This window comes from Penicillium soppii, assembly GCF_028829465.1.
Source record: "Penicillium soppii strain IBT 18220 chromosome Unknown utg000003l, whole genome shotgun sequence".
NCBI classification, from domain to species: domain Eukaryota; kingdom Fungi; phylum Ascomycota; class Eurotiomycetes; order Eurotiales; family Aspergillaceae; genus Penicillium; species Penicillium soppii.
The window spans coordinates 2,791,034-2,803,354 of NW_026643233.1; the positions used below are offsets into that span (position 1 = coordinate 2,791,034).

General features: G+C 49.3%; 5 protein-coding genes across 5 annotated transcripts; 2 read left to right on the forward strand and 3 right to left on the reverse strand.

The window, feature by feature from the left end:
- Positions 1-611: 611 nt before the first annotated feature.
- Positions 612-2,141, reverse strand: N7529_003190 (WD40 repeat domain-containing protein; the record flags this gene model as incomplete). Its single annotated transcript, XM_057238717.1, has 1 exon — positions 612-2,141. One exon carries the CDS (start codon positions 2,139-2,141, stop codon positions 612-614), a length of 1,530 nt encoding a protein of 509 aa, XP_057101328.1.
- A 696-nt stretch (positions 2,142-2,837) lies between these two features.
- N7529_003191 (transcriptional regulator family: C2H2 zinc finger and Fungal Specific TF) lies at positions 2,838-5,101 on the forward strand (the record flags this gene model as incomplete). The annotated part of the gene is made up of 4 exons (XM_057238718.1): positions 2,838-3,542; positions 3,591-3,840; positions 3,903-4,031; positions 4,089-5,101. 4 exons carry the CDS (start codon positions 2,838-2,840, stop codon positions 5,099-5,101), a joined length of 2,097 nt encoding a protein of 698 aa, XP_057101329.1.
- Positions 5,102-5,319: 218 nt separating this feature from the next.
- On the reverse strand, positions 5,320-7,346 carry N7529_003192 (acyl--CoA ligase; the record flags this gene model as incomplete). The annotated part of the gene is made up of 6 exons (XM_057238719.1): positions 5,320-5,646; positions 5,725-6,047; positions 6,102-6,264; positions 6,327-6,593; positions 6,641-7,021; positions 7,071-7,346. The coding sequence occupies 6 exons, from the start codon at positions 7,344-7,346 to the stop codon at positions 5,320-5,322; spliced, it is 1,737 nt and encodes a 578-aa protein (XP_057101330.1).
- Positions 7,347-8,705: 1,359 nt separating this feature from the next.
- On the forward strand, positions 8,706-11,096 carry N7529_003193 (uncharacterized protein; the record flags this gene model as incomplete). Its single annotated transcript, XM_057238720.1, has 7 exons — positions 8,706-8,805; positions 8,852-8,931; positions 8,987-9,135; positions 9,206-9,333; positions 9,388-10,496; positions 10,543-10,911; positions 10,962-11,096. The coding sequence occupies 7 exons, from the start codon at positions 8,706-8,708 to the stop codon at positions 11,094-11,096; spliced, it is 2,070 nt and encodes a 689-aa protein (XP_057101331.1).
- Positions 11,097-11,544: 448 nt separating this feature from the next.
- N7529_003194 (uncharacterized protein) lies at positions 11,545-12,302 on the reverse strand (the record flags this gene model as incomplete). Its single annotated transcript, XM_057238721.1, has 2 exons — positions 11,545-11,939; positions 12,023-12,302. The coding sequence occupies 2 exons, from the start codon at positions 12,300-12,302 to the stop codon at positions 11,545-11,547; spliced, it is 675 nt and encodes a 224-aa protein (XP_057101332.1).
- Between the last annotated feature and the right edge of the window lie 19 nt (positions 12,303-12,321).

Here is a 12,321-nt window from a genome sequence, read left to right on the forward strand (position 1 = left end):
CTCTGGAGACCAATTGAGAATGCCACCGAACTGCAGATCGTCAAGTGGAGGACGTATACCCCAGTCGACAAGAATGAGTCGACTCGTCCCCACAACCACACAACCACAATCAAGATTTGGATGATGGTATCTGTTCTGCCATTTTCAGGTTCTTCCGTCGTTCAGGGCGGAAATGCGGCTTCTCTTGGCTCGTGTGACTTGCTTCCAGATGGCGCTTTGGGTTTGATTTGTCGAATGTACATAGCTTTTGTTCCACCACCACGACGAAATATTTCTTTTCTGCTCGACTGTTGAATTGGTCTAAAATTTCTCTTGATTGATCCGGTAACGCACAATGGTAAGCTCTAGTACACCTTGAGCTTTTATTGCTCCTTGTGTGGATCCCAGGTTCCAGTCTTACTTCAAAGCTATCAAGCGATGTATAAGTCACATAGATACATTGCGTCAGAGTCCAAGAAATGACCATGGGTTGATATATCTGCCTCTCAAAATTTGGTCATCAAGTGGGTTTGATTTTGAACTTATATAAACACGTAATATCATTATCGACATGAACCCCCACTATGCATATTTGGGCGCCCCTCTATGTAATTTTGACCAAGTGACTCAAGTTACTCCTCGAAGACCAAGCAAATACCATCGTCACCGGCAGTGACAATGCGTTGTCCTTCGTAATTCTGCACAAAGCCCATGATGCCGCCAGACTGCTCACCATCCTCGTTTTCAGTGAGAGGCATGTGGCCCTTCCACTCCTGCATCAATCCCTGGGCAGCAGCGGTGGTACCACCACGAGCGTCCCAGCGTCGGACCACGCCGTCCAGGCCAACGGATGTGAACATCCAAGAGCGGTTCTGCTGAGCCGCGGAAGCGGACGCAAGAGGCCCTGAGACAGAGGCACTAAGCTGGCGGTTACTGGGTAGGAACTCAACCTTCACAACGGGAGCGTCGTCGTGAGCACCCTGAATGTGGCGGCGGACAGCGAAGCGATGAGCAGCGTCGTAAATCGCAAGCGAGCCATCGACGGAAGCAGCAGCCAGGAAAGTGAACGGAGGCTGGGAGAAAGAGAGAGACTCAATATTGTCTGTCTGGTTCTGCAGTGCAGCCATAATTGTGCCAGCGGCGGTGGCACCGGCGGACTTGGGGGCTGCCTTGCCCTTGGCTGATGGGCCAGATGCGGTGATGCGGGGAAGACCGATGACACGGATGTTGCCCTCGCCACCACCCAACGCGGCAATACCTCCGCTAGGAGAAATAGCGATGCTGTAAAGTCCACCAGGAACGGCGAAACGCTGGTCATCCGCGGTCAGACCGAGAACGACACTGGTGCCAGCCGGATACTCGATACCTGCAGCGGCAGCGGCGCCGAAGACATCATAAACATAGAAGCTTCCATCCTCGGAGACTGTAGCGAGCAAGTTTCCATCAGATGTCCATGCGCCTGCAGTGCAGGATTCGGTGTGCGAGAAGAAAGTCTGGATGATAGAGATAGGATTGGCGCTGGTATGGTCGAGACGGAAGACCCACGCGCTACCGTCGTTGGCACCGATAGCGATGACATTTTTATGTTCTTCGCTGTTCTTCTGGTAGGGGCAGACCGCCATCCAATTGATTTCCTCTACTTCCTGGGCCTCGCCAAAGAACTCCCATGCGGTTCCGGTCTTCTTGGGTGTGGTATCCCGGTAGGCCCGCAGCTTGCCATCCAGACCAGCCGTGATGACATATTCTCCAGCCGGTTCAGTGAAAGCCACCGCATTGATGGTGTCAGTGTGTCCATCAAGCTTGGCCAGAGGTTGTAGGGCCTCGCGCTCCCGTGGTTGAGGAGTGGTCTCAAAGCTTGAAGGGAGGACGGGCCGGGGTGCGGGAGTTGAGTCGAAAATGTACCCGGTGTCATCGCCTGAACCAGTGACAATAATGTGGTTGTGAACGGGGTGTTGAGCAACACAGAACACTGAGTCTGTGTGCGAGTCGAAGTGTGCAGCTGAGTCGTTCTGGAACGTAATCTCATCTTCAATAGTCATGTTCTCGTCATAGTCTCCATCCATTTCCATTTCATCATCTTCACCGCGCTCAAAGACCTCTTCGGCATCATCTGCCTGCAGATAGTCCTCTTCATTCTCGTGGTTGGGGTCGTTAGAAGACATTTTATCGTATAGTCAGAATGAATAGGCGATAGTCCGGTAGTGAATGTATGGGATGATGAGACTGATTCTTGGTATGGCCTTGAAAAAAGGAATAAAACAAGAGTAGTTCTCGAAAGAAATATGTTTGCAAGCTAATGCTCCGAATCTTTTTTTTCCTACCTCCCCGCTTAGAAATCCACACCCCGCGGCAGATTATGCAGTATCACTGACCGCTTCTCTGACCGCCCTTGTATACTGCTCGACGTGACGCGAAAGCATCGCGATTGTCTTTTTATATCTGTGAGTCTGTGGAGATTGATATGTGACTGCATGCCCAATTTTGCCAACAGACTGTGTCTGTCGAGTGCTTTAGCTTTTTGAATTTTTTTAGGTGCTCCAAATAGCCATGGAGCCCTTACAAGACGATGCGTACCCCTGCGAGCAATGCGACAAGACATTCAGACGTAAACACCATTTGAAACGCCATGTCTTGACGCATTCCCGTCCAGCCTTGCATCTCACTTGTGATCAATGTGGCACAGCTCTCACACAAAGGTGTTATGACCGGGGACATTCCGGCTCGAAGGAGTTCAAATGTCGCTTGTGTCAAAAGTCCTATACGCGCAAGTACGCATTAGTTTCTGCTCTGCAGGCATTGTTTTCTTCTAGATCAAATATATATCCTAACCTGCACATAGAATCAGGCTTTCCAATCATATGAAAAAATACCATCCGGGAGAACGGATTGATATAGAGGTACTCAATCAGAATACCAATGATCCTAGTGCCTCATCGCCGTCGTTGGCGAATGATAGTGGACCTAATGAAACCACCTTAGGCTCAAAATTGCCTGCATCAAGTCATGCCCAGGATCCAATGGACATTTCGCAGGATGTGATTGATATCTCGGACTCAGAAGACGGCGACAACAATGAGCTTGTCCAACCGACATCGCCAGCAGTATGTGCGCCAGTTGCTTCTATGCCAGATGAACAACCTCCAGCTCGGAGTTCTCGCCCCGTTTTCAAAAGGCCAACCCACCACTATGTCAAAGCGTCACTCCCTAAATTGCGGCTTGCTGATGAGCGTCGTCTAATGCATGAAGCTCAATGCAGCATCACAATCGGTGAACCAGCGTATGAAGCAGTCCGATCATTTATCACGAAAGCGAAACAGGCAGATGATCTGCCATTGAACGCCTTGTTGTCAAAACTTATCCACAACTTCGTGCACCTTTATTATCAGCATTTCGATCATGAGTACCCTTTGGTGCACCCACATGCGATGGAATCAGCCGATCATTCCCAGTGGATAGTACTGTTGGCAGTGGCCACTGTGGGAACTCACTATGTCACATTCAGCAACGCCGGTACTTTCTCCGTATACTTCCAAGACCTACTGAGCCAAGCATTGAGACAAAACGTAAGTTCGTCATCTAAGAGTTATCCGTTCCCTGATTAATCGAGTTAGCAACCCCAATCGCCGGAAACAACAACACTGTCTTATGTGCAAGCTGTGTTTCTTTACGATATCTGCCTGATGTTTGATGGTTCGCAAAAGTCGCAGTTGAAGCTGCAGTATGAGCGAAATCTACTGGTTACTTTGGCCCGTGCCTTGAAGGGCGATAGATGCATGACAGATGAAAGCGCGCTATACCCGGGAAATTGGAAATCATGGCTTGCAAGAGAGTCTCGTATCCGTCTTGTTCATTGTGTATTCCGTGAGTGCTCCCCGGAGAAAATCAAATAAAGTATGTTCGAAGCCAATCTAACACTAGGGAAGAACTCGAGTGCTTCCAACTCATTTTATTCGACCGACAACCCATTCTTGGTCAGCACGAACTCCCAGATGAATTTCCCTGCAGTCAAACATTATGGCGGCGTAAAATTCCCAGCACTTGGGTCCCTGAATGTGAGTTGTATCTATGCCTCAAAGAAGCAATTTCTTCGTGTTGACCATATATATCAGCTTATCGAGTATCCCCATCGACTCAGATCGACGTGAGAACAGCTAAGGAAACCATCGAAGGGTTGGATGCTTTCCGTCGAAGCCTTTATATGATTTCTCTTTACAGCGAGCAAAGGTTGTTCGTTGACAAAATGTTCTATTCTTCCATCTTGACCTCAGGAATAGCTTCGGCAGTAGCCAGTATGCAACCCCCCAAAGGACCAGCCTTTCCTGAACTCACCCCTCGGGCCCTGCGCGCAATGATATTCCTGTCAATGGACGATGTGTTCGCAATCATCCCTACCTCTGCCAAACCCGACTACGTCGCATCCCGAGACGTCATCCACCACATTCTCTGCCTGCTACGTCAAGTGTCCCTCCACATGCTCTGGTCCTTCTCCAGGTGGCAAGGCGAAGATACGCAGGGGGGTAGCTTGAAAGCCTGGATGGAAGCCAACCCGTCCACCGCAAGACAATGCCTCTGGCATGCAATCTGCGTGTTCAGCACCCTGAAGACCAAGCTTAAATTCGCCTGCCACGACCCCCTCTGTTTCCTGGTTGCTTTCTTCTATATCTGGGCATTCGATACAATCGTCGTCACTTCCGAACTCAGCAAGCCGAATGTTTCAACTGCCCCTGTTCGCTTGCAAGACACCAGGGAAATTCGAATTTGGATCGACCAAGGACCCAACACTGGCCTGGATCTGATCGGCGTGGGTACTTTGACGGGCAGAGAGAGCTCCCTGCGTTTGCTTTCGCAGGTTTCGGATATTTTCGCGAAGCGCGCCTCTTGGGCTGGCCTTTGTCGAGGTCTTGCTAAGGCTGTTACTCAAATTCTTTCGAGAATGCAAGCGCATCCTCATGGAACCCCCAACCAGGCAGGTGTTTCTGTCCCTCAGCCATGCACACTTCCAGAAAATATCCCCCGGGAAGCTAGCCTTCGGACAGAGTTTTCTCGGGAAGAGGTTTCCCAGGCAGATGATGCTGGAGAAACTGGCACCGAAGCAAATGTACCTGAAGAAAGCATCGAATGAGGCTCGCAATGCTTCCTTTCTCGTTATTCAGCTTGATTTATCCATACATACGCTTAATGATACCCCATAATGTTTACTTCGCAGCGTGCCAACAACCCTACCCCACTCTCCAAACTAACTACCAAAGCACAAAAGGTCATAAAAGCTATGAAATACATATTGCGGGATTCGCTCTATACCAAACCCACCGTCGCAATCCTGAAACTGTGTATACACATCTAGATCTTACTCCCAGCCTTCCTCCGCGCCTCCTTCTCTTGATCCCGGATCAACCGACGCAAAATCTTCCCACTAGGACTCTTAGGAACAGCATCCACGAACCGAACCCCGCCCTTCAGCCACTTATGCCTCGCCTTGTGATCCTCCACGTGCTTGATAAGCGCCCGCGAAACCTCCTCGTCAGACCCCGCCCCAGGAGCCTTAACAATAATCGCCTTGGGCACTTCGCCGGCCCGCGCATCCGGGATAGCGATGACTGCGACATCCGAAACAGCCGCGTGCGCAAGGAGATGAGCTTCCAGCTCGGCGGGCGCGACTTGTAGACCCTGCGCGGGTTAGTAATAGCAACTTTTTGGTGGGCGGTCCGAGTTTTCAAGACTCTTTCGTAAGATGATATTACGTACCTTAACCTTGATCAACTCCTTAATCCGATCGACAATGAACACATGCTCGACGCCCTTCGGACTAACGCGGATAACAGCCTCGTCGCCCGTGCGCATCCACCCGTCTTCGAACGTCTCCTTGGTCGCCTTGTCATTATTCAAATAGCCCAGGACAACGCTCGGCCCGCGCACGACCAGCTCGCCGGGCGTGTCGTAGGCGGTGATTTCTTCGTTCTCGGGTGTCATGATGCGCGCTTCGAAGCCCGGGATCAGGGCGCCCGAGGAGCCGAGGAAGATGTCGTGCGGGTGCGTAGAGCTTACCACTGTGCATGTCTCCGTGAGACCTGGGATCGTTAGTTTTTAGTTTTGGGTTCTAGGCTTGTTTCCAAGGGACGTACCGTATCCTTGGCGGACCAGGACGTTCGGGTATAGCTTGAGGAAATCGGTGGCTGTTTCTACGCCTAGCGGCGCGGCGCCGGTGAATAGGGTCCGCACCGAGCTGAGGTCAAACTTTGAGCATACGTCTTGGGTGCTGAGCATGTGAATGATGATTGGGGGGACCTGGGGCGGTTAGTGGGTGTTTTTCTTTTCATTTCGTTTTGCCTGGGTTGGAGGTGTCTTACCAGGAAGAGTGAGCTGATCTTGAAGTGGGCGATGGATTTGAGGTATGATTGTAATTCGAACTTGGGGAGGACAATAGTCTGGTCGCCGCGGTATGCGCCGGCGTGGCAAATGACTACGAGGGCGTAGATGTGGCTCTGCGGGAGAAGGCCGAGCGCGACTTCGGTGCCTGGGGATTTTGTTCCCCCGTCGTTGCGGTAGCTCTCCTCGTATGCCTTGATTTGGAGAGTGTTCGCGATCACATTGCGGTGGGAGATCATTACTCCTTTCTGTTTGCGCGTCAGTTGATGTTCGATGAAATATGGGAGGTACTAACCGGCAAGCCAGAAGTTCCGCTTGAATAGCACAAGAACGCTGTGCGACGGGCGCCCTCGCCGGCGCTCCATCGCAGCTCCTCCACTGGTGGCAGAGACTTGCCGGCCTGTGCGAGCTGACCAACGGTCTTATATTCAGCTGGGGCCTTTGCACCGCCGAGGATCTGTTCTGGCACATCAATCAGGTAAATCTTGCTCTTGGGGAGACCAGCCTTGGCTGCGGCTTCCAGGGAGATAGACAGGAGAGGAAGACAGGTGACCAAGGCCTTGGCCTTGGAGTCAAGCAGTTGATGCGTCAACTCGGCGGCGGAGTAGGAAGCATTTGCGGGCGAGACAACACCGCCCAGTCTGTGAACGGCCCAGAAGAGTGGAAGGGAATCGATCTTTCTGGGGTCAGCTTTCGGCATTCTTCAGGGGACCTTCTGCGCTTACAGTGTTCAGGGTGAAGACAGCCAGCGTCTTATCCCATTCCGACCCTTCGTTCGGGGCCCAGCCGAATTCCTTGGAGAGACTGCGGGCCAGGTAGTCAACGCGGTTTGCGACCTCGCGCGACGAGTACGATTTCCCCGTGAAGCCGCATGTGTATGGATCGCGAGAATTGGCGTGTGGCACTCGCCCATATTTCTCATTGAGCATAAACTCGCTAATGGGGATGTTGTCTGGAATTGGCGCCAATTGACCGGCGTCTTTCGCAGGTAAGAATACCATTTTTTCCAAATTCTCGTCACAGCCTGACGTCAGAGTATTTAGAGCCGGGTAGTTTTATGTAGATCGAATGTGGTATAATTCGGTATTTCGGCTATTGGAATGATGTGATTAGCTGTAGCCAGTTGGGTGCAAATAAACTATACTTACAGATCAAACAATCAAAAACGTACAGATACAGAGAGAATAGGAAGAAAGGTAGGAACGCGCAAAAGAAGAAAAAAAGCGGCCGAGGGGAGTTTAATGAAGCGTGGAGACGTGCGGGGAACTCGGCAAACCTTGCGAGGGTCTTTAGTCTCCTGTTGTTCGTATTCATTTTCAATACTCTTGGCCTTGGATTTAACCCGAATTTGGGTAGCCGACGGTCTGATCAATCGTGAACCATCCGATTCGGTGGATATTGAGCGATGTGGTGTTCGGAGCTTATACCGCCAAGAGCAGAGATGCCTCGGTCGTTGGATATCCGAGGGCATTGTAGGATACCGCCATACTATGCCATACTATTGGTATATCACAACTGAAAATTGAGGGAATTTGATTCTTGGTTTGATTTACAAGAATCTACAGTAGTGTGTAACGCAAGAGATTACTTCCAATTATTACCAGTGACACTGTCATGCGTAGGCGTAAAAAGTACATCCACATGGATGTATCAGTTCTCGTATGCGTGCGCACATCAAAATTTAAAGTCAGCCTTGGCATGTAGATCCCTCGCTTTTCCCTTTAGAACGATGCCGAAATACTCCCACTTCAAAATATTTCGATTTGTATGTCATTTTCTCGGTCTACCCATATACAATCTAGATCGACTTTAATTACTTGTCGTATTATCCCTCATTGGTCTGGTCTAGCTGCTCAAGGCATACATTTGGGTGAAGGCTCTTCACCTCAGTCTCCAGGTATATCTATATCTATTCCACACCAAAAACATCACAGATTTTCCAATTGCTTCAATAAATCAATATATTCAACAAGTAGCTGGTCTTAAGCTACGAGTCAATGACATGATGTCGATGGTTTACCGCAGGGAGTCTCGGACCTCAACGCCGCTCTGGCAATATATATCTCTGGCTCACCCACCATTCATCTCCTGTCGCTTTCATTACCATCAACCAAAAACCACCAGCCATCGGTTCCGTTGTTGAAACAACCTCAGACAGTCTATTTCAGATTAAAATTATAGATTGAACGCAACAGAAACAGTAATTGGTCCTATATAGGGCTCAATGCCATTGAGCCCCCAAGCTGTGAGTGCCTGACAAACCCAACCATGATATTCCCTTTTGCTAGTCATATATGAAGAAGACCAAAATGACACTGACTCTATGAATCGTAGCTTGTTTGTGTAATTCATGATCAAATATGCCACCGCGTGCTGCTATCAGCCGTCGTAAGGTGGCCGAAAGACCAGTGCGAGCAGGTCGCGTCACCAAATCCAAAAAAGAACAAACAATCATCAAGCGTAAGAATGACTTCCTGCATTTGATGTTAGATCTGACATCATATAGTCTCGCCAGAAAAACTGGAAGCTGCTCTCATCGGCCAACCGCTTGAACAGGTTTATGGAACTCCCCCGGCCTGGGCAGAGGTATGTGATTAGTTAAGACATGATTGGTTGAGTGTAATACTGACCCTATTGCTAGGGACGTCAGCAATTGTGTGATGCAATTCCTTGGTTTCGCTGCACTCAAGGCGCGATGTACCACAGCGAAGGCTTCTGCTATGGTTTTCTCATTGATGCGGACTGTGGTACTCGGACCCATATCGATGACGAAGTAATCATTACTCGAATGTGAGTTTACATCCCTTACGTTCAATTAAATCGTCTTACAATGGTGAGCTCTGAATGCTAATGTGATCAGTGGCGGATGCTGCACCAAGGATTCTGAGGGAAACTTGACTCTCGAAAAGAATCAAGATTCCGATAATGCACTCGTGCAGAGTATAACCGGTACACAGACTTCAAAGCTTGCAGTCGGTCTGGTTATTGGTGAGTTTCCAATGGACTGTTGTTCTGAAAGATCTTTGCTGATCACAATTATAGGAAGCAAGAATAAGATCCTCAACCGCGATCTTCCACATCGCTACAACATCATGGACTGGTTCCGTGTTACCAATGTATGGTTCGAAAAGATTGGCCATAAGCATGGCGTCAAGGTTCGCTTTGAGAAGCTGAATCTTCCGGAGAAGAGCTGGTGGGCAGCAAAGGAGTCGCCCCTTCCCTTGCCCCTCGAAGAGCGAGACTTGCAAACAAAACCGGAAGTTCTCAAGTGTCACCACTGCTCGACTGAGAGCGTGAAAATCTATCGAGAAGGCTGGATGTGTCTTGATCCTGGTTGCATCGATTTCTGGAAAATCGATGGCATTACTCCTCCAGCCGAGCTCACTTTTCATCCCGACTTCCTGAACTTCCGAAGTCCTCCAGATCCAGCGGTCCAGCCTTGCTACAGTCTCGTTCCTGATCTTCTCTCCACCCTAGATGAAACTGCAACAGATGTCAGCACATCACGCATTGCATGGAAGGGAATTGTATGCCCAATGTGCTTCAAATGCATCCGACGAACGTTCTGGAAAGGCTGGAAATGCGACGACGACTCAATTCTCGAAGAAGAATATCGAGAAAGGTGTCCATTCCAAAAGTTCATGAACATGCATCCTGTGCCCCTCCGGGTCGTCCTCGATCATTTCGAGCTGGCACCTATCAAGCGCGCAATTTTGTTTGATCGCAAGTACAGTATCCCGGAAATTGATGACAACTCGCTTTTTCCCTACCGGAAGTTGACTTATAACCTGAATGGAGTTGGTTCAATCACCCACTTTGTATCAAACCGAATGATCAACAGCCGCAAGAATGGACCTGATGACCTTTTCATCAATCTTCAGCGTGATGACCTCGGTCTAAAACGCTTCCGACTTCAACAAAGTCTCGTTGCGGGTACATTGACTTCTCACTTTGCCGTCAACTACGGAATGCCCTACAAGTATGTGGTGTCTGTTGATTCGAAGGGCTTCGATGAAGCCCCGAAGGATATACTCCGAGCTCTGGGTCGTCTGTCCTGGGCGACTGAAAAGGCAGTTATGTCTCCAGGGGACAAGTACCTACCTCCCAACGAACTACTGATGCTAGGCTATTTCGAGGAGATGAAAATCGGGGTAAGTATCAATACCGTAACCTACTCCCGTCTAACATTGCCCTAAGTATCATGACGATGGCGAGTCCTCACTGGGCCCAAGCATCGCCACCTTTTCCCTCGGCGCTAAAGCGACCATGTTTGTGCGTATGAAGTATAAGTATTTCAACGGTTCCACCCGAAGAGCAGATCCCAAGGCCATTGGAACCATTCTGCAGAATGATCCCGTCTTGAAAGACTGCATGTTCGAAGGCGAGCGCCGTGCGCTCAAGAAAAACTTCGATGCTGGTGAAATCTCCCAAGGTGAGTATGACGCTTCTCGGCGCGCGCTGTCGAAGGGCCGCAAGGGCAAGGAAGCTCCTATCACCATTAAGATGGAGCTTCACCACGGCGATCTGGTTGTTATGCACGGTGAAAATCTGCAGAAGTACTACGAGGTTCGTATTTTCTTCCCATAGCAGGCGGACGTTGGTGCTGACTGAAAAAGCATTCGGTGGTGCCAGAGAATAAGTTGCGCTTTGCCTTGACTGCGAGATTCGTGAAGCCTGATCACGTCGATGCGCGAGAAATCAAGAAGGGTGAGTTCTCGCTTACGCCAGATCAAGTCTATGATGGCAAGTGATGGTCGTTCTGCCGAGTTGCAATTTTGATTGATTTATTGTGGCTCTTATATTTTGTTATTTTTCTTTTCCGATTTTGCTTTGTTGAACGTCTGTTGCTAGGTACCTATTACGATGTCTGGATGATGTGGGTTCTACTGCCTGGTATTTACTATGGTGTTTTGCTGGACTGGTTCTTTCGGCTCATACTCAAGGCTTATATGTTTCAATCTTATCGTCAGGGGCTGAGGCCCGGAGTTTTGCTATGTGCGCTATATACCATATTGCTTCATGATTTTGTTCTATTGTCCTCTGCCTATTCAATTTACCCAGGAGAGAATTTTACTGGAAAATGCTATGTCTCAATACCTACCCTTGGAGCTCCAATTTCTAATACCCATGCGTGGTATACAATGAATATGATACATCAACCATTCTAGCCAGTTCGTCCAATCTAATCAAAGCTCCAATTCATCTTTCCTTGAGAACATATCGCACGCCAGACTCCAGCAACGCCTTAGCATACTGATCATGAAGCCAGACCACAAAAGCCGGCATAGGCAGACGCTCCGATGTCCCAAGTCCTTGGAAAAACAGCGACTTGAATCCAAACTGCACGTAATTTTCCTCCGGCTCCAACTGTACACTCAATTCGATCAATGCATCCATCGGTCGGAGCCCGTCTTTTGACACCTTATCGCCGCCCCGGATAAGGATGCGGTCTTGGGACTTTGTTAATACGACAAGCTCATTGGTGATTGTTGTTCCGGGGTGATATTTCGATTCTAGGAGCTCTGCAGGGCGCCAGAGCTCGTGCGCTTTTTGGTTGCTGAAATAGCTGAGGAGAATGCGTTGGAGGGAGAATCCTGGTGATATTGTTAGCACTCGGAAAAACACCACATAAACGGACAATAATTTTCTAGCTATTCTGCAGAGAGGGGAAACGCACCGACTCCTGCCCAAACCCCACCAGTATATCTCTCAATCAGACTTTCCTGATTCTGCAAGAGCGTCGGGTCTATTTGCAAGATTGGAACCCTTCGTATATGCAAGTCATGCACGGTAGGATTGTTGTTCGGGTTGTATTTCTGGTGGTACTTGCTCTTGAAGATCGAATCCGACGGAGAGAGCTGAACCGCTTCAATGTGTCGGGTTGCATAGAAGAATAATGACCCCGAAGCAAGCACTCCAACCGGAACCCCAAGGGCAGCGACCTTTAAGACCGACATGAGAGAAATAGAAATTTAA